Genomic DNA, 21,627 nt, shown 5'->3' on the forward strand with positions numbered 1-21,627 from the left:
CGAAAAATGTTTCCCTCCCTCTTCTTTCCAACTCTTCCGGGACCAATGCCTCAATTCTGATGGTCAGAAATTTGATTACTGAAAACTCTGGATCACTCAGGCTGTTTCATGTCAGACACCCAAATTCTCAGAGTATTAATAAACCAGGAATGTTAATTTATGAATTTACAGATAGGAATGTAAATGCCAAATGGATCAGAAGAGTGGGCAAGAGAGATTTAAAGGCTAATTTATAATTTCCTAATTTGTTCTTCTCCACTTCATAAGTATTTGTCTAAAAAATTATCATCCTTGTACAGAAATAATATCCCTTCTAGCTTTATGTTGCTAGAGATACAGTAAAATTCTAAATTCCATATGACCACTTTTCCCCTGGAATTTATTGTCCTTGCATTACTAATCTTCGTTGGAAATTACAACTGTTTAGCTTGTAGAATATTATTACTTACATTTGACTGTTTTCTAGTGGTATCTTGGGAAATTCCTTAATTTACTCAGAAACACCAAATATATTTTTGGATGGATTACCTTTGAGGTTATACCAATGATCTTTTTAACAATGAGGAGCCTTCTAGGCCTTGGAGTTCTAGACATGGGTCTTAATCTGGATTTTACTCTCACTGTATGATCTCAGGGCAAATTATTTAATCTCTGTCTCAGTTTCACTAAATATAAAAATGGGAATAGTAATATGATTCAGTTCATAGGGTCATGGAAATAGAATTATGCATGTATTATAAATCACTGAGCAGAACAGTGTTTGGCAAACAAATTAGCACTTAATGAGAAATACCTTATTATTGTAAAAAGCCCAATATAACTTATTTGGTTACACATTTAAACTTTTTTTGATTCAAGAATACTTTATGGAACACCTACTATGCACAATATTCTCTTAACATCTTTGCAAATGTTACTACTCTTACTGGAAGCCTTTTACCCACTCCTTGCTTGGCCAACTTCTCTTTTCATTTTGCTGCTTAGGTGTCAATTATGCCTCAGAAAGTGCTTCCTAATACCCTTTCATGCTCTGGCATCAGAGTCAGGGCCTCCTGCAGTATTATCACAACACCAAGCACACAGTGGTGACTTTCCTGAATTTGACTTTGGATTCTTGACAACAGGGAATGTTTATCTTTGATCCTGTTCTATTGTTTGGCAAAGAGAAAGCACAGATAATATTTGTAATTTACCAGTTAAAATGGGGTGGGAATAGTTGAGCAGAGGAAGGATGGTAATATTGCAGGACAAAGTAGAATTTCCAGCAATTCAGTTGTGACAGCCATCTAACTGGTCTTTCTCTTTCAACTCTTTCCCCCCTTACACCCTATTGCCCATGCATCAGCCATACATACACACACACACACACACACACACACACACTGATAACTTATATTGTGTGGTTTCTCTATTCAAAACTCTAATGGCATCCCATCATTTTCAGAGAAAAGTGACAATGTGGAGAATCTTCCATTTTCTGGCCCCTGGCTATCTCTGCAATCATATCAACTTTCACTCTTACCCTCTCTCACGCCAGTTCAGCCACTTCTGCCTCCTTGTTCTTCCTCAGTATGCCAAACACATTTTCACCTCATCTCTGCATTTGCTTTTCCCTCTGCTGGAATGTTTTCCCCTCAGAGTCACCTCTCTTATTCCTTTACTTCATTAAAAGCTTATTCTTTTACTTCATTAAGAGCTCTGCTCAAATGTCATCTCATCAGAGAGGACTTCTCTAACCACCCTATCTAAATAGCACCCACTTACACTTGTTTATTTAAAGCACCCTGACACATAAATTTGTGCATCTTCTACACCCTCCCCCACTAGAGTATAAGCTTGGTGAAAGCAGAGACTTTGTTTTGTTCACTGTTGTACCTCCAGCACTTAGACAATGCCTAGAACTAGAAAAAGGAAAAGAAGGTATAATGACTGTGAAGAAACAAAACAAAACAAAAAGAATATACGGTTATCTATGTAGAAAGCCCCAAAGAATATACAGACATTAAGAATTAATGAGTTTAGCAAGGTTGTTGAATATAAAAATCAACTTTAGCTGAAAACAGAAAATGTAGCAACTAAAAACATACCATATAAAGTAACATCCAAAAGTGTACAGTCCCTAAGAAATATTAACAAAAGAAAACGTTTATGGAGAATTATAAAACTTTATTGAAAGACATTTAGAAAGCCTAAATAAATGGAGAATTACACCATGTTCATGGATCGGAAGACTCAGTATTATAATTAATCTATAAATTCAATACAAATCCAATAAAAATTCCACCTTTTGTTAGTTTGATTTGGAACTTGTCAATCTAATTCTAGAAGTTGTATGCAAAAGCAGCTGGCTAAGAATATAGCCAAGACACTCCAACGAAGAAAAGTTTGGTGGTGATGTTAAAGGTGGAGGTGGTATTTGTCCTGAGATATCAAGACCTTTTTCTAAAGTTGTAGTACTCAAGATTGTATAGTATTGCCACAAGGTTAGACAAATTGACCAGTGAGTCAGAATCGAAACCATCAACAGACCCCCCCGCAGAAGAAACTTGATTTATGAAAAGAGCCAGTATTACAGATCAGTGGGGAAAGGAAGAACTTTTCAGAAAAGTTGGGACAACCAAGTGGTTGAGACAACCACTTACCATATGGAAAAAATATTATTTTGAATTACTATCTCGTATTTTTGCAAAAATCAGTTCAGGGAAGACTAAAGACAAATGTGAAAAGCAAAACTATAAAACTTTTACAAGGCAGTAAAGGATATCTTTCTGACTTGGAGTAGGAAATGATCCCTCCCCTCCCATGAAGCCAACTTGTATCCAGCTTTATAAGATACTTTTCAAAAATAGTTACTTCCAGCAGGACATGAGTGACAATCCGTAACATCTTACAACTTTCAAACTCCCCTCTCCAAAAAGTCAACAAAGGCTGCTGCTGCAATGAACAGGAAAAGTTTTCAGAAAGGGTGAATATTTCACATGAGGCATACAAGAGCTTTTCACAGGTCACCTCTGACATGGAGGAAAGGAACTAAAAACTCCAGGATTATTAATGAGATGATCCACAAACTACAAACAGGAATCCTGGCTCTTTTGAGCAACACCATCTTGATGTCATCACCAGAAATCCTGAGTATTGTTACCTGACGCAGCTGATTCTAGGGGTGCCAAGGCCGCATCATGACTCTTGGTTTCAGGAAGTCAAGGATATGTTGATGGCATCAGGAAAGGAGAAGACATGAAGTTTTGCTTCCCCACACGGTAAGGCTTCTGAGCCATAGTGGCTGTCATGTGTGAATGTCAGAGAATCTCTCCTGGAAACCAAGAATAATCTTCAAATATGAGGATAGAAAATTCTGTTTTCCCCCATTTCAATCCAGCTTCTGAAACATTCTACTAGTGGTTATTTTGCCCTTTCCACAAAAGATAACAACAAAGCGTCTTGTGTGCTAACAACATAACTTAAAAAAAAAAAAATCTACGTTTTTACAAAATTTGATTTAAAAAAAATAGTATTTCAAACAGTAGAGTCACTAGAAGTACAGAGCTATCAAAAAAGTACACTTCACTTGGCATCCCCGGTGCCTTCTGCTTTCTGTGACTGGACTGTGGAGGCATCTCGGTTTTTTGCAGGGTTGTTCCCATCTTTGTTGCCTTCTGCTTTCCCCTTTCTCCCTTTGGCCAGCTTCTCTCCCTTCTTTGCAGGGGCCTTTTTTGCCCTGGGCTCTGGTTTTGGAGGGGCAGGTTTAGCAGACAACCGTGCCGATCTCCTCTGTGGCTCTTCCTTCACCTTTGCCTTGTCACCTTTAGCATCTCCTTTTGCCTTTCTCTTGGGCATGGTGGCAGTAGTGCCTGGCAGATGGCTTTACCAGCCCAAGCGGTTCTTCTGTCTTCCTCACTGCTCCTAGAAAGATTTCTTTAACAAGACACAAAAAGTGTAAACCGTAAAGGAAAAGACTGACAAATTTAACTACATTAAAATTCAAATTTGACTATATTAAAATTAGTAATTTTTATATAGCAAAAAGATGCATAAAAAGTAAGAAGATAAGTTACAAGCTGGGGAAAAGATATTCATAATACATATAACTGACAAAGGATGAGAGTCCAGGATATGTAAAGAATTCCTGCAGATCTATGAGAAAAGGACAAAATGAAAATTTAAAAACAATGGGCAAAAGTGTTAATACGTACTTCTTAGAAAAAGCATGAATGGTGAATAAGCAAAAAAAAAAAAAAAAAAAAGTCAACTTCATTAGTAATATGGGAATGAATACAAAAATCACAGGATATAACATTTCACATCCATCAAATTGGTGAAAACTATATTGTCTGACAATATTAAGGGCTCAGCAGATGTGGAACAATTAAAACACATACACTGCTAGGGTGTGTGTTTATATGTGTGTAAATTAGTGTGTGGCATTATTTAAAGCAATTTCACTTCTAGGTGTTTACCTGGAGAAATTCTTGGGGCTGTGCACAGGAGACCCCTACAAGAATGTTTCTAGCAACCCTGTAATTTCAAAAACCTGGAAACCATTCAGTGTCCTTCAATAGAATAGATAAATACATTTTGGTAATACCTATGCAAGGGAATACTATTCAGCAGCAGAAATGAATAGATTACAGCTATATGCAAAACCATGGACGAATCTCAAGAACATAATGTTGAGCAAAAAAAAGCGAGTTACAAAATGGATCTACAGTATGGATCCATTTATAAGTGTAAAACTAAATGACTTGTTTAGGCTACAAGTATGTAGTCAAAAAAGCAAGAGATAAATATAAAAATCAGGACAGTAGTCACCTCGGGGAATTAAGAAAAGGATGGTGGTTAGAGAGGGAATGGGAGTTCTCTTCCTTAAACTGGAGGCGGGTGGGGAACAACACAGGGGTAATACACCATTATTCTCTGTATTTTACAGAGAGTAATTTTATGTGTCTGCTCAAGAATAAAAACCACTTTAAGAAGGTGCGTAGCCCCGAGCACAGATTCAAGGGCACACAAATAGATGTGCTTTATTTTGATTTGGGGCAATTAGGACCCGGGTCCACGGCTGGCATTCAAACACTGTGGGACATTTTTAAAGCTCTGGGACAAAACTAGCCGCTCACACCTTCTGCCCCACCCCTGAAAATGTTTCCTGGGGAAGTCTGTAACCCTATGCCCTGACCTACTCCACAATGTTTTATTTCAAGCAAAAAAAAATTATTATCTTTTCTCTAAATTGCTCCAGAGTTTTGTTTTGTGTTTTTGCTGGACCTCACCATCTAGATAGAATGGGCAAACATGGTCCTTGAGCAAACTTAGATTTTTTTTTTTTTTTGAGCAACCTTAGATTTGATTTTTATGTTCTTCGGCTAACAAAGGCAACCACCTGTAAATGGTGCTAAAACATCAAATTATCACTTGATAATTTGATTATATGATAATTTCATTATCTATTATCTATTTTTCTATCTACTTTCATTATCTATTCTTCCCCCATTTTTCCACTATGACTAGAATTTCTGGAAATTTTCCAGTTTTCCTTCTTTCTCATGGAACAGAGGGAGAAATGAGAGTTAGTATAAAGAAGAGGGAAGGAACCAAAGTGGGAGTGCGCCTTGAATCAGTCATTATTTCCCTTGATACCTTGTAAGGAACTTTGGGAACAGAGATTAATAATTGAGAGGAGAAACAGTTCTAATCTCATGTTGAACAGTAGTTCACTGAAAAGCTAATAAGAAATTAGCTGGGCCTTTCTCTTCCCCTGCTGTGCTCTTGCCTTGCCTCTAAATATTCTAAATTACTGGTGGGTCCAAAAGTCCCGGTTGCCACAGAGACACCCTGCAATTCTGCTGACCCAGCCAGACCCAACCTGCTCGCTCCCCAGGACATCTTTCCCTAGATGTTACATGAATTTATGCCTAGTTTACTCCTCTCCCAAATGCACCACTAAAGAAATGTTTGGACAATTCTTAAAGAACAAAAGTGTTGTGTTTTTTTTTTTTTGTTATTGTTGTTTTATCCGAAATCGAACACAATGAAGAAAAAAAAATGTGTAAAGAAAATAATTGAGAAGGATGCCAGAGATCACAAAGGTCAACTCTGGGTATGGTAATGGTGTGTCCAGAAAGGAACAGGGAGGAAAAGACAGCTGTTCTTACCATGAAGAAAGCAATATTGAGAGATTTTTTACGGCATGAAAATCATTTGGTCTAATATTTGGGTGACTTGTTTTGCGCCTGTTGCCCTAGTATATTTTTAATAATGCTCCCTTTCACTCTCAAAAGTGTGCCAACTTGGACAATAAATAAGGTCACCCTAAATAATCTGCATATATTCTTAGAGGCCTTTTTGTTACCAGAGAATGAGAGAGGAAACCAAAGGGTGAGCTTCTGTTCTACGACACACCTCCCTAAACAATGGACACTCCATACCATTCTCCTTCCATCTCACTCCAAAATTGTGTTTCTTAGCCCATGTCCTGCCCTGGGAATGCTCACAGTCTGTTTCCTAGGCTCGGTCTTCATGTTAGATCCCTTGCAGTCCATCCCAAGCAGGGGAACCACGATTGGCACGTGTCAAAGGCCCAAACACAGCAGGTGACAATAAAGATAAATTCAAGGAAAAGAGGCCACTAGCTGGATTCTGGATCGGAGTATGTGAATATGGATTAGTTCCTTGAAACTCACATTTAGGAAGCTTATCAGGCGAACAGGTGGCTGACCTTACAAATATAGGAGACAGATGCACAAATAATGAAAAAGGGCTGGTGGGATAAGAGGTTATTTCATTTTCATGAAGGCCAAGGAGGTTGGGGAGGGAGAGGCTCTCACCACACAGTGGTGTTAATTTAAAAGAAATTATTTGAGATGGAGTACAGGGAACTTTCTTAGGGCAATGAAATTATTCTGTATGCTACTGACTGTAATGGTGGATACATGACATTATGCACTGGACAAAACCCATAGAACTGTATACAAAGCATGGGACCCTAATGTAAATGATAATAATAATTAGTTAACAATAATAATTAGTTAATAATAATGTATAAATATTGGCTCATCCATGGTAACAAAAGTACCACACCAATGCAAGTAGTTAATAATGGAGAAACTGAGGTAGAGGGAGAAGAAATATATGAGAACTCTGTACTTTCTGCTCAATTTTTCTGTAAACCTGAAACTGTTCTAAACAAATAAAGTCTACTAACTAAAAACAAACAAATACATTTTAAGAATTAAAAAAAAAAAATAATTTGTTAGGTAATAAAATATATAAGTCATAGGATTACAAATATTCTATCATGCATGTGAATGAAAAGAAAAATTATTAACTGGCAGATAAATCTTTTTTTTAAAGACTTTTCTTTTACTTTAAAAATTTTATAGTTTTTTAAATTGAAATATAGTTGATGTGCAATATTATTTTAGTTTCAGGAGTGGCAGATAAATCTTTTAAGTATATAACTTTTGGGAACACAGAGGTTTATCAATGAGGCAAGAAATTATCAAGACAGATACTGAGGTTATTTTCCCAAGACATGGCAACAATTTTAAAAGTTTTAGGAATCTAACGATTCCCTTTTGTTAAAATAACACTTTCCAGGGCAAAATTATATTAACAGACAACAGAACAAGTTAGTGAAATTTTTGAACAACATGTCTTCATATTGTAAAGAACTGGACTGAAATTCTTGTGAAAGTCTCAGTTTAACTCTTCATTTAATGAACTTGCTGGTTTTAGGATGTGGAAAGGTATCCCTCTTAACAGCCTCAAGGGGGGAGGGAACAGCCATTTCTTAAAGTCCTTTTCTTACCTATGAAGACTTGAGTTTTTTTAATTTTAGAAAAAGACCTATGAAATTTAAATGTACTGACAGAAATAGCCTAAAAAAAAGACTAATAGAGAAATAAAAAGCAAATGATGTATTTCTTCTACCATAAAAATATGCAAATGATTAGTAAGATGAGGAGATGCAGGTATGCTAAAATCTTCTGCGAAGTTAACTTCTGGGAATTCCCCAAACTGTTTCAATAATATACAAAACACATCAATCTCTGTCCCCAGAAACGGGATGAATTTCTGTGTCCCACCCCCCGCAAATTCGTAAGTTGAAGTCCTAACCCTCAGTACCTCAGACTGTGACTGTACTGGGAGATGGGGCCTTTAAAGAGGTGATTAAGGTAAAATGAAGTCTTATGGGTAGGTCTTAATCCAATATGACTTATGTCATACTGGCGATTAGGACACAGACAACACAAACAGAGAGAGGACCAGGTAAGGATACAGCAAGAAAACCAAACCTGCCACCACCTTGATCTTGGACTTCCAGCCTCCAGGACTGTGAGAAAATAAATTTCTGTTATTTAAGATATTCAGTCTGTGACGTTTTGTTATGGCAGTCCTAGAAAACTAATACAGAAGGAAAGAGTATAAAGATCTCAATGACCTATGACGCATCTCAGATTAGATTAATTTTGATGTTTTGCCCAGCTCTCAGAATTTTTTTTTCCATGTTTTTTTTTCTCTTTCACCATGAGTCTGTCTCCAGTATCCAAGGACCAAATCCCACCTCATCCAATACACACTCCCACGCCATCCCCAGCAGAGGCACATTTTAGCAACGTCCTTTCTCTCCCTTGACTGTTACTGAACTGGGTTCCAAGGAGTTTGTTCTAACTTGGGTTTTAGTCTCAATGCCACCCCAAAGCCAGAAGGCCACCCTCTTCTCTCTGCCTCTTATTTATGGCAAGATAGTGCCTTGGGGTTGGAGAGAAGACTTGGAAGAAGATTACAACACCAAGCTTAGGAAGGAGAGAATAGAGGATATAGTAAAAAAAACAAACAAATAAAAGACTCTATTCAAGGTGCAGTGCTATACAGGAGCAAGAGGTCACACAGTGTCAGTCACTCCCCAGGGCCTATTTGTTCTCCACCTTTCAAAGAAAGTATCAGACAAGGTGAGCAGCTTCCATTTGAGGTTAAATGAGGGAGACTGGGGGAGGGAGGGAGGGATAGTGGGAGAAGGTGAGAAAGGGCAGAGTGTCCAAAATGGTAGGGCTGCTGCTTCATCTTGCCAGAACACACCTGGTTTAAAGAGAAGGAGAGAGCCACAAGATTCAAACAAACTGTCACCCATCTGCAACAGGTTGGCGTGGGGCACACTCAGCTTCCCAGCTAAAGTATTCCTGCCCCTTGGCATCAGAGAAAGATGGAGAGGACAAATCCCCATCACCTCCTGGGCCCCTGAGACCCTTGCTCCTCGCAGGGCACCACATTAACTCACTGTATTTCTGAGTGGTATAGAGGGAATTTTTTTATTTTTTAAAAAATTTTTAACATCTTTAAAAATGTATTCACTGTATTTCTGAGTGGTATAGAGGGAATTTTTTTATTTAAAAAAATTTTTTAACATCTTTATTGGAGTATAATTGCTTTACAATGGTGTGTTAGTTTCTGCTGTATAACAAAGTGAATCAGCTATACATATACATATATCTCCATATCTCCTCCCTCTTGCGTCTCCCTATAGAGGGAATTTTAAATGAAAATGTCTTAGACAAATTTGTATTGAGCACCTGCCAAACTTATTGTCTTGCTAACAAGGGAAACTACAAGATGATAAAAGCATGGGTCTTTCAGAGAAGGTATGAAAATGGAGGAATAATAGGGCTGGGGAAGGGATGCCTATACAAGTTGCCTGTAAAAAAAAAAAAAAAGGAAGAAAGGAAGGGAGGGAGGGAGGGAGGAAGGGAGGAAAACAGTTTATTAGGTAAGGATTGCCCTTTCTTGTCTCATGGCCATAAAAAATCACATTCCTGTCAGTCATTTGAGGGAATCTGGAGCAATGCGATCTCAGAGACTAGGCTTGGCTAACTCTTAGAAATAGGAATAATAATAATAATAATAATAATAATGATAATAATAATAATACATCTAAGAAAAAGATCCTGAGAATATACCTGAGGCTGTTTGGTGTTATATCAAGAGTTCTTTCCCAGAAAAGCGTTTGATAGATCCAATTAACATGGAACCAGGCCATGTCAGAAACAGACGTAAGAGGCCAGACACCAGGGCACAAGTCCTGATTTTAAACAAGTGCTGTCAGTGACCTTTCTCAAGCTTCAAGGCAGTACGCAAAATCCACAGTTGCCCCATTTCTTAACTTTGGGATCTTTTTTTTCTTTTTGACAGGAAGAGCAGAAGGCCAAAGCGGAGGAAGACTCAGCCCCCTTCGGTGTCCCCTCAGGAGGGGGGCACCTCGTAAGCTGGGGAGGGGAGGCGAGAAAGAGCCCAGGCCAGGGCAGCCCAGCATCCCCGCCACGACCTCTTCCAGGCCACGGCCCTGCTGGCCCAAAGCTTTCAAATCCCCTCCTCGCCTCCCGTTTTTCTGCCCTAGAGTCTCTGTGGGGACTTATGCCAGAAGGGCCTGCGATCTTCACCTCCCGGCTTCCGCTTTTCCCAGAGATTCACACTCGAAGCCCGGGAGAGCCACTGCAGCTGTTCTGGAGAGTGGAAAGCAAGGTGGAAATGTCGGGAGCCCGAGGTCACCTAATCACGACGAGGGCCAGATCGCAGGAGGGTCCCAAATCTATGGAGGGCGGCGGGACTACCCCCATTCTCCGGAGACGCACGCTAAGGCCCCCAAGGTACTCACCCGAGCCTCGCGGCCGTGTGAGGGGCGCGAGGCTGCCAGCTGCAGGCCTGCCGCGCAGGTGCTCTCGGCTGGGGCAGGGCCGGCGCGGACAGTGGGCCAGCGAAGAGACGCGCGGAGCTGGGCGCTGCCGGGAACAGGAAGGCAAGCCGAGGATGCGCTTCCGGGGCTGCGGGCGTCGGGCCGCCTTGCAGAGCCGGGGACAGCCCGGTTCTCCCCCTCGCGATGCGTGTGTCCGCCTCCGGGGCCGCGGGCTCCGGACCCACCTTGAGCAGCGTCGCTTCACAGCCTGGGGCAAGAGAGACAAGAAAAGGAGGCATGCAGAGTTTTTTTAAATAAATGGATTTTTAAAGAAAAGCCACATAGTTAGGGAAAAAAAGGAATAAACCTTGTTTCCGCCCGGTTTCGAACCGGGGACCTTTCGCGTGTGAGGCGAACGTGATAACCACTACACTACGGAAACTCGGTTAAAAACCCTCTCCCTCTGCCGACAGTTCTCCCTACAGAACACGCCCCTCCCTTCCTCCCTCCCACTTCCTCACTTCCTCCCACCCGCCCCGCCCCGCCCCGCCGCTTCGTCCCAGCAAATGTGCGTCGTTAATATGCGCGTGCGCCTTGTACCACTCTTCCAAACCAGAGAGGCCAATTAGATGCGCAAACCAAGGCCATGCAGCCTACAGACCTGAAGCGAAATTCTTAATAATTTATTCTGGAAATGACCGGATGGGGGAGAACAAAAGAGACTTCAATCCCTTCGCTATTACTTCCCATACTGAATTTTTGGATCTTAATTTCTTCCTCATTGCTTACCAGGTTACCTCAAACCCATCCTTCAGCAGGAATGGTTTGGTGGGGCTGGGCGTGACACGGGGCCCACGCACATTTCTCAGTCTGGCTTTGGCTAGCGCCACCGCATGGCCGGACGCGGAATTTGCTCTGCAAAGGAATGATGACCCTGGCTGTGGTCAAAAGCGGGGCCTTCTCGCTCGTGAGACTTCCAGGCGAACTTCACCTTGTAATGGATTTTCTAACTCCTTTGGGTTCCTCAGTGGTCGGCAGAGGAAAGAAGTAAAACAGTGATGCGTCCTCCGAGCCAGCCAGGAGTCGAACCTGGAGTCTTCTGATCCGTAGTCAGACGCGTTATCCATTGCGCCACTGGCCCCGCACGTGAGCGGCCTGTAGGCGGACATACCTTCATCAGAAACCAGGCGGCGGCAACCGGTCCACCTTGTGGGGTCTTCGCCTGGCCCTGAAAGCTCCGTCCTCCTGGCTAGCTCAGACTGCAGCGCGTGGACTCCCCAGGCAGCCAGTTCGCCTGCACGCGCCCTAGCGTCTGTGCTGCTTTCTCAGTCTGTCTGTACAGACCCCGGCATTCTCTGCCCCAGTATCATCTCTTCGTTCATGCATTCATTCATTCAACCAATATGGCACCGAAAATACAACTGTGAAGAAAACAGAGGTGATCCTTGCTCTCAAGAAGATTGCATGGACGTAGTGCAGACGATAATAAAGCACTAAATAAATAAAATAATGGTGATAAGCACTTAGAGGGAAAAAGACAAACGGGAAAGAGAATAGAAAAGCCCAGCAGGAAAGGTGATGAACAATAAATACGGGTATCAGGGAAAAGAGCGACCTGGAACTGGGGAAATCTCCAGGGCAAAGGCATGGAGGTGGGAGCGTGCATGGGATGTTCCAGCAATGTCGAGGAGGCCAGTGCTGAGCGGAAAGGGCTAGGAGACCTCTGGGAGATGACCTCTGGCCTTGTACACCCTTGTATGGGCTTTGGCTGTTACTGTGTAGGAAATTGGAAGCCGTTGTAGGGTGACAATATATCTGACATTCTTTCTTGTCTCTCCTTGGGTCGTTGAAAACATTTTATTTCCAATATTTACTTCAGCAAGACTCTATGCTAAGCACCCTCACCGCATGCTGCTCCTACCTCAGGACATACATTTCAGAATTTGACACCTTTAAAAGGAGCATTTGTTTGCTTTCTCAGGAAGCGTTTCTTATGTGTGCCTTTCAGCCTGTCTATATTTCTGAGAAGGCATCATTATCTCCATGCCTGGTGAGCATCGTAAATAAGTTGAGGGCTGGGGACACACAGTTTTGAGAGCATTAGCCCTCTGTGGCCCCCTTTGCCTGGCAAAGCAATAAAGCTATTCATTTCTACTTCACCCCCCCCAAAAAAAAACTAAGTTGAGGGCTACTAAACAGAGTAAAACTGCCTGACATTGAGAATGTACACATTGTGTTTAGAAAATCTTTGTTTACAGTTCATAAGGTTGCAACAGCCCTTAAGAAAAATGTACATGTTCCTGTTTCTGCATAAACATTAAGGTAGATCTAGTTAGGGATTTCTCCCTAGATAGCAAATAGGGGTCTTCTGACCAGATTTGGTATTATGTACTCCTAGGAACTTTGGTGGTTATGGACTCCATCACAGAATAATACTTTTAAATATAAATTAAAAAGATAAATACATAAGATTTCAAGGGGAAAACAATTATATTGAAATATGTTATCAAACTATTAAAAATTTATATTATAATATTTATGCTCCTTTATTAATGCACCAAATGATAATATCCAGCAGGAGTTCTAATAAATACTATAATTCAAAGCAGTAATGAGCATAAATGATATTTTAAGAAATTTGCAACAACTGTAATTTTCTGTGAAAATATTTGTGATTGCCAATAGTGAAAAAGTGAAAAGGACTGAAATATACTGTGCTTTGTTGCCTACATTCATAATGGAAGAAAATACAAAATTTCAGTAAAAAGTTAGTCAAAATAAAAATTTATTTTCCCATCCAAGCTTACAGACTATCCCCTCCCCATCAGAAGAAAAAGAGATTTCTGTTCTAAAGAGGAGTTTGGAAACATGAACAATTGCGCCTGAATTTTCAGAAATGAAGCTGTATGATTAGGCCACCCAAGATGGCTGTTCTCTGCTCTCTGTACATCCCCTGCTCTACCAGTGCCTGCTTCACCTACACGCTACTTACGTGACTGACCTTCCCTCCTAATTGTAGAGCCAAATCAGTAAATGCCTACATACTCACCCGGGGACCCAGCTACTAATTGTTCTAATCTTTAGATCAGAACATCTCCACCAAGATAGCTTATCAAAGGGGTGGTGAGGGGTATGCTCCTCAGCTGGTTTCCCTGGTAACCGATGAGCCAACCCAATGCCAATTCCCCGTGTAACTGGTAACCTCCCTCTTCCCCTGGGAGCGAAGGCTACTGCCAAGTACCAAACACGGTGGGGTGTCACTCCAGGACCTGGCTTCAGATGTGTAAGATCCCCCATCCATTAAACCACTGATGTCTCTGTAGCTGACTCTGAGCTCTTTCTTCCATCTTGAGGTGGGGTAAGTACAGGGCTTGCAGGCTTGTGGGGTGCAGCCCAACAGAAGCAAACTGAGGTACCTCTTGACTCTATTTTATCCTCATCACATACCCAGGATGGGAAGGCCAGATTCCAGGGCATCCCTGGAAGTCACAGGTCCCATCTTGCTCCTCTAAAATGGGTTTAAACCCAGCTAGCTGGAGGCCATGTTGACATCTGCTCTCCTCATGTCTGCAAAGACCTCCCTTTGTTTTAGAGGGGTTTTTTTTTGTTTTTGTTTTGCTTTGAAGGTTTTGAAAGCTTATTTTGGCTGCCTCAGATTTCTCTGCTCATGCTCTGACATGAGCTGAGGCATGCTTTCATTTTGTTTTTAGATATCTTTCTATTGGGTCTTCTTTCTGAGAGTTCCAGTTTCCAGCTTCCAGTCTTTTCTTCAGTAGTTGTTCCAGTCAGAGAAAGAGAAACAGAGAGTCCAGAAAAAACAGAACCAGTAGGAAAATATACAATCTAGGAGTTGACTTACGTGATTGTGGGGACTGGGAAGTCTGAAATCTGTAGTGTAGGCTAGCAGTCTAGAAAATCTCAGGCAGGAGCTGATGCTACAGTCTTGAGACAGAATTTCTTCTTCCTTAGGAAAACCTCCATTTTGCTCTTAAAGTCTTTAACTTGTTGGATAAGGCCCACCCACATTACTGAGGATAATCTCTTTTACTTTTCGTCAACTAATTGTAGAAGTTAACCACATGTACAAAAATACCTTTACAGCAACATCTAGATTAATGTTTAATTGAATAACTGGGCTCTATAGACTAAGTTGACATGTAAAACCAGCCATCACTGCGGTGGACTCTCCTCCTCCTCTGGGTCACAGTGCACTATTCTTCCAGTTTCTCTCCCAAGCATTTGGAAAATAGTAGCACTGCCAGCCATTTCCACTGTCAGCAGTCTGTGACACCACGATCTGCACCTTCTCCAATTTCAGTTGTATGGAACAGAGCCATTGTGAGGGGCCTTTCCATGGTCTTTGCAGGTCACACCCAGATTTCTGGAAGTGATTGCTCTGAGTCTTAATTTTTCTCCCAGGACTTGTCTCTGGCTTGTTAAAAAACTCCTTTGACTTCCCAGAATTACTGTGCAAATTTTGACAGCTGCCAGTCAGAGGAAAAACCCAGACCAAATATTGTTGGCTCTGTTGTCTTTCTGAATGTCTACCACAGTTTGGTCAAAGCCATGTTAGGTGTGACTCTGCTGTTTATGATTATCTTGGCTCCAAGCACATTAATAATACAATGGTTAATCTTATACTGTGAAAGAAATCGGTGCTTATTTCATGGAGTGAATCAGACTGTGTGTTGAGTTCATAGACTTTCAATCGTTTTATGAAAAAGAAATCTAGCAGAGTCATGGGCTTTTTAACCTCTCCCCCAAATCATGTTTGCAGGCAGAGATTAGTGCCAATGGCTGGTTTAGAGTGAGACAGAGAAATCCTTCAATATTGATACAGTTCAGAAATACTGAAATGTTAATTTCAACATTTTCAGAACGGCAACAGATTTCAAGCAAGCAGCCAATCATAATTACAGGTTTCATTTGGGAAGTTACTTTCACAGCTATGGCAACAACTTGTAAACTCTTCCGAATTCCACTAAAGCCCTTTGCCTAAGGACGGTTCTATTTCACAGAGAATAGAATGAATTTGGAACAGTTACAAATACACAAGCCCCCATGAAAATATAGAAATTTTTGTGAATGCTTTCAATTTGACAGCTTGTCAAGCAGATCCTTTGGACAAGTTTTCGGACAAGAAAGCGTCTCTCTTCCTCTAGCTGCAGAGGAGAGGAGACTGCTCCTTTATCTCTTTCCAAACTAGGTTTTGATGATGAAGTCTTGAATTTTTTAAAGATGCAACTTAGTTAAGCAAGAAGCAGGCAGGTGGAACCCAATTTTACGGAAAGAAATGGGGTAAGGAAGAGCTGGAATTTTAATTAAAATCCGTGAACTAAAGAACACATAGCTTGCTTCTTGCAGGAACCAGTTCTTGGTGTTGGAAGTGTTCTGGTGTAAATGTGGCCGATTTCCTCTCCTCCAGGGGCCCCAGGTCATAATTCACCCAAGGAAGCTGCAGCTGCTGAACTCTTGCCCTTCCTGGCAGTTCCTGGAAGACTCCTCTGGCGCCGCCTGAGGGTTCAGGCTCGCGCCAGAGCTTCCCTCACCCCACCCCCGCGCGGAGGGTCTCAGTTTTCCTATGGCTGCGCGGTCTCTTAGGTCTTTGGGGGCGAAGCAGAGGTTCATCTTTAGGGTCTGAGAGACCATCTGGGAGGGCTCGTGAACCTCAATAACGAGGAAACAGATGCACAGAACAAAAGCTAAGATCATTCCTTTTCTAGGTCGATTTGAAAACGGGCGGACGAATTGGCTCCGTGGCTTAGCTGGTTAAAGCGCCTGTCTAGTAAACAGGAGATCCTGGGTTCGAATCCCAGCGGGGCCTTTTGTGGTTTTCCTGCCTTCGAAAAGGGTATGGGGGATTAAAATGTAATCAGTCTTGAAGGTAAATTTTCCCTACGGAGTTTCACGGGACTGTATTATATGAGTCTGAGAGTGGGGACAGTTTTATCGTTTACAAAAAAGAAAAAGAAGAGACAAAGATGAATTTGTTTTTCTTTCAGAAGAATATCTACCTTTCTTGACGTTCTTACATTTTTATGTAATGTTTTTTCAGCAAACAAAAAAGGAACCAGGGAAAGCAGAAGGCAAAGTCGCCAGATTTAAACTATAAGCAACACCATAATCTCTGGTCATTCTATTATTTTTCCTGGGGAAATCCCAAATGGATGCACTTTCATAATCTACAGGCAATATTTTTTTAGCAAGATCAACCTCTGGAATGACTGATAAATGTGTTGTTGAGAAGTTTGCAGCATCTCAATTCATAGCAGCCACTAAAATCCAACTATACAGTGCAAGTTGTAAATAACTATTTTAAAAGGTGGTCTTGTGCTCAGAGTTTTTTGGAAAGGAAAATCGAAGAGAAAAATATTTGTCCCCGTGATTTCAGAAAAGAAGCTGTGAGGGAGAAGCATCCTTTTGATTGCATATCCACGGAGTGGATAGCCCACTGGAACAGACGGACCTGAAGCTGTTAGCATGCAGGCTGACTTGAAGAAGCAGTCCAGGAAGGGCTGAGGTGCCTTCTTCCAAACTCTCTAAGAGAGAGGAAGGAAACATGAGAGGTGGAAAAGAAGTCTGGAGTTTTAATCATTACTGGGCCCCTTTACATAGAAACTCAAGACCAGGGAAATGAAGTTCACTGTAACTGTTACCCTCTTACTCATCTCCCAAGACCAAGCCCCCCTCCACCTGGCCCAGAAAGTCCCTACCAACCTGGCTTTTACCTTCAGACCACATTATTTTATGCAGATGGTCAAGGGTTGAAATATGATCTCCTGTTCTATCTGCAGAAACAAAATGTCCCAACACTTTGAAGAATAGTTCAGGAAACAATTCTACTTTTATGGAGACTTTCTCCACTCACTCTGAAGCTTGATTCCCCACTTTTCTTTATAGGCATCACACAGCAATGGAGACTATCAATGAAAATTCAATTAATAATGAAGTTGAGAAGAAAAAAAAGGGGATTTTATTTGAGCTAAACTGAGGATTATAACCAGGAGACAGATTCTCAGAAAACTCTGAGAAATGTTCCACCTGTTTGAAGTCGAATGCACAGTCATATACATTTTTGAGACAAAGGACAGTACATCAAAATGTACAGATATGTATGCTGATATTTTACATAAAATTCACCAAGCCTATACATAGTCCATATAAGCACATACAAAGTGAGCAGCAAGTCACCATGACCCCCCACAAATTTGGTAAAGAACGCTATTCTTTTAAGAAGTTACAGCGCTAGCATCAGCAGAAAGAGGGAAAATACGATCTTTATGGTGGAGCAGTCACTCCCATCTTTGAGGTGCTCTGGTTAATGTGTAATGCAAATGCACTCTGCACATGAGGGAGGAGCTCCAAACAAACACAGAGAGAGAATATTATGTTTAATTTTTCTTGCCCTGCCTTAAAATATAAATTTTATTTCGTCAAAAGACAGACCCTCTTTTTCACATTCTCCTATCTTCTGCTCAAAAAAGCCTTCTTCCCAGGCCCGGATTACACACCTCCCTCAAATGGTGAGGCCAGCTGTGTCCCAGTGTAGATGTCAACACTAGACCACTCCTTCATCCTGTTACCAAACCTGCCTTAACCTTCACCTTTCTGCTCCATCAGGCTCTAGGAATACCTTTACAAGGATGCTTCCAGCCAAGTGGCCCTCAATAGATTGCCTGATCTGTACGAGTGAGGTAGTGTTGCTGGCTACTGAAGCTATAGAATATTCCAGGTGAGGAATCTAACCATCTCTCCCAAAAGCCTAAAAATCTTCCTAACTAACTATCCATGTATCAATCATGAAAATGATTTACGTGTACAAGTGGAAATGGTTTACAATCAAATGCTTGTTTATCCACCTCGTGCCTATCATGTGGCAGGCACCATGCTAATCTCACATGGGTCATGAGTTGTGTCCTAAAGAGGCTGGTGGGAGGATGCGTCAAATAGTTCAATAGCAATTACAGTAGAGTGGGATATAACACCATTGGGAGTGGAGGGTACTGTAGGCCACGCTTTGATACTTAACTCAGACTGGGTGGAGATAGAAGGAGGTGGGGAAGACGTCATGGAAGAAGTGACACCCAAACTGAGCATGGAGGAGATGTAGGCAAGATCGAGGCAAGAGAGTGGGCTGGAGAGAGAAGAGGAAGAGGTGCTCCAGGCAAAGGGAACAGTGTGTGCCTAGAGGTGAGAAAGAGGACGCTCAGTTCAGGTAAGCGGAAGCAACTAGAGAATGGGGTGTGCAGATCTTGAAATTCTTCTTTGTCTGGCGATGACCATAGACCCATAGGCATCCTCATAATTTGTGGCAGGGGTCCCCAACCCCCGGGCCACGGACCAGTACCGGTCGTGGCCTGTTAGGAACTGGGCCGCACAGCAAGAGGTGAGTGGCGGGCGAGCAAGCAAAGCTTCATCTGTACTTACAGCTGCTCCCCATCACTCGCATTACCGCCTGAGCTCCGCCTCCTGTCAGATCAGCAGCGGCATTAGATTCTCATAGGAGCTTGAACCCTACTGTGAACTGCCCATGTGAGGGGTCCAGGTTGCGCGCTCCTTATGAGAATCTAACGCCTGTTGGTCTTAGGTGGAGCTGAGGCGGTGATGCTAGCGCTGGGGAACGGCTGCAAATACAGATTGTCATTAGCAGAGGGGTCTGACTGCACAGAGACCGTAATAAATCAATTGCTTGCAGACTCATATCAAAACCCTATCAGTGAGTGGCAAGTGAAAACAAGCTCAGGGCTCCCACTGATTCTGCATTATGGTGAGTTGTATAATTATTTCATTATATATTACAATGTAATAATAATAGAAATAAAGTGCACAATAAAGGTAATGCACTCGAATCATCCCGAAAACATCCTGCAACCCCCTCCTTGGAAAAACTGTCTTCCACGAAACCAGTCCCTGGTGCCAAAAAGGTTGGGAACTGCTGATTTATGGCATCAAGAAAACCACAGCTGGACTTGGTTTGACAGTTGCTAATCAAGTGTTTCATGTTTTCTTTTGAAAAGACCATACATTACCAAAGCAGTATGGATGGAACTTGAATTTACAAGTTGTGGATTAAGTGGGACCTCTAGCTGGGCTGCTGAGGTTCTCCTATGGAGATGTAAAGCTAAAAGGGTCTTTATTTCCCATTTCTTCCTGGGTAGCAACACTCATCTACTTGCTCCATACCTGCTTTTGCTGCCAACATGTCTATTCCTCGGGGTAGGAGCTGCACCTGTCCTGTTCAGAGGCCTTGGCAAACAGCGGGTGCTCAACTACAACAACAACAAAAAGATTTATTAGGCATTTATGCCAGGGATTTATCAGGCCTTTATTATTTGCCAAGCACTTTGTATATACCAAATCATGCAATCTCACAGCATACATATGGGGTAAGTTTCAATTATTTCCTCCATTTTAAAGAGGAAGTCACCAAGGCAAGGGATACAAAGTCATTTGACTGGAAGGTCATACAGCTCATAAGTGGCAGAGCCCAGGTAGCCTGAATAGCGTTGGACCCACCTAGTGACCCTCCAGGCACTTTTGAATGCTTCTCCTATTACCCTAGGAGTTGTGCCTATTTGCCATTTCCTCATTTCTCATATGTTTCCAGGGCCCACGTGGGGACCCTAAATGGGCAGAAATGGACCATATATGGTCACCTAGGCAATAAAGGGAAACTTCATTTGTTTGTTCTTTTCTAGCCTTGCTAACGACCGTCTTTCTAAGACATACCAATTCACTTTTCTTTCAGTGTATGTATGAACCTTTCTGTGAGTTCTGAGGAATTTAGAGGAGAGAGGCGGCAGAACAATTCTAAATATCAATGATCATAAGAGATTCACCCTATTTTCTGCCTTTGTAAACTGTTATTAGATTTCTTTTTTAAAAAAGGAATGGAGAGGAGAGAATTCCAGTCACCTGAGGTTTTTGATTTTGGGGGGCTTTGCAATAAATTATGTAAAAATAATATTCGCTATCCAAGTTTTGAGTTCAGAATAGAAACACTGTAGGTTAATATTTGTAACTGTAGTATTAATGCTCAAAATAAGCGGGCTGGACGTCAGGAAAATTGAATTTGAGGGATGTTTCTGGAGATGTCACTAAACATGAATTTGTGTGTGTCTAAATCTCCCTTCCTGGGTCCTGGGTCCTGGGTCCTGGGTGCTGTTCTGAACTGCAAAATTTGTAAACTGTCAGACCCTCATGACCTGCAAGTCAATCCTGCGGAAAATCTTACACAGCTTCATAATGGAATACGTAGGAAGATGTTCATTGATGGCACCCTTACTTGTGGTGGGAGGGCGTTGGACCTAATCTGGGAGTCATCCCTGGGTGAGGACACACATTGCAGACCTCTGTACAGTAATTAAAAATAATAGTTCTAGATGGGGTCTAGAGGTACGCACAGCAACACAGATTAAAAAACTGTGGCACGAAAGGGACAAAGTAAAAATAGAATGAGATATATGACACAGCGTCACTTATGTAAATTAAAAACGCATGTACCGAAACCAAAAATACATGTTCTACAAAAACATATAGCAAGAAAGAAAAGGATGATCTTTCCAGTGATTTCTTATTGGGGTGGGAGACGAAAAATGAAATTGAAAGGCAATTAAAAAGGAATCCATAAATAAATAAAACAAAAGAAGGGCCCTGTGGACATCAGTGATAATTGAGGAGTAACATTCATTCGACTCCTTGAATGTGAAGGAGAGAGAGAGGGACAGACAACTAGAGACAGTGAAAGGAGATGAGATTAAAATGACTAGATCTTAAATTGTGTTCTGGGTACAAAGTGCTTTCATTCTAGAGCTCGGATCGTTTCTTTTTTTACAATATTTTAATTTTTTTATTTCGGATAATTTATTTAAAAAAAAAAAAAGGATGAATCCACGAGATGAACATGGAAGGATGTAAGTAAGTGATACACATACAATCGTTAACAATTTAAAAAAGCGAGT

At 41.5% G+C, this 21,627-nt stretch overlaps 1 protein-coding gene and 3 non-coding genes across 4 annotated transcripts; 1 reads left to right on the forward strand and 3 right to left on the reverse strand.

The window, feature by feature from the left end:
- Positions 1–2,193: 2,193 nt before the first annotated feature.
- Positions 2,194–10,919, reverse strand: HMGN4 (high mobility group nucleosomal binding domain 4). The gene is made up of 2 exons (XM_068558076.1): positions 10,649–10,919; positions 2,194–3,915 (listed from the first exon to the last, which is right to left on the reverse strand). The coding sequence occupies exon 2, from the start codon at positions 3,835–3,837 to the stop codon at positions 3,565–3,567; it is 273 nt and encodes a 90-aa protein (XP_068414177.1). The 5' UTR covers positions 3,838–3,915; positions 10,649–10,919; the 3' UTR covers positions 2,194–3,564.
- A 116-nt stretch (positions 10,920–11,035) lies between these two features.
- On the reverse strand, positions 11,036–11,108 carry TRNAV-CAC (transfer RNA valine (anticodon CAC)). The gene has a single exon. It is a non-coding gene; the product is annotated as a tRNA-Val (tRNA).
- Positions 11,109–11,734: 626 nt separating this feature from the next.
- Positions 11,735–11,807, reverse strand: TRNAR-ACG (transfer RNA arginine (anticodon ACG)). Its single transcript has one exon. It is a non-coding gene; the product is annotated as a tRNA-Arg (tRNA).
- A 4,609-nt stretch (positions 11,808–16,416) lies between these two features.
- TRNAT-AGU (transfer RNA threonine (anticodon AGU)) lies at positions 16,417–16,490 on the forward strand. The gene has a single exon. It is a non-coding gene; the product is annotated as a tRNA-Thr (tRNA).
- Positions 16,491–21,627: the final 5,137 nt, after the last annotated feature.

This window comes from Eschrichtius robustus, chromosome 12 (assembly GCF_028021215.1).
Source record: "Eschrichtius robustus isolate mEscRob2 chromosome 12, mEscRob2.pri, whole genome shotgun sequence".
Classification (NCBI taxonomy): Eukaryota; Metazoa; Chordata; class Mammalia; order Artiodactyla; family Eschrichtiidae; genus Eschrichtius; species Eschrichtius robustus.

Bases quoted from the DNA above. Each gene is read 5' to 3' on its own strand.
- HMGN4 (XM_068558076.1), bottom strand. From the start codon at position 3,837: ATGCCCAAGAGAAAGGCAAAAGGAGATGCTAAAGGTGACAAGGCAAAG.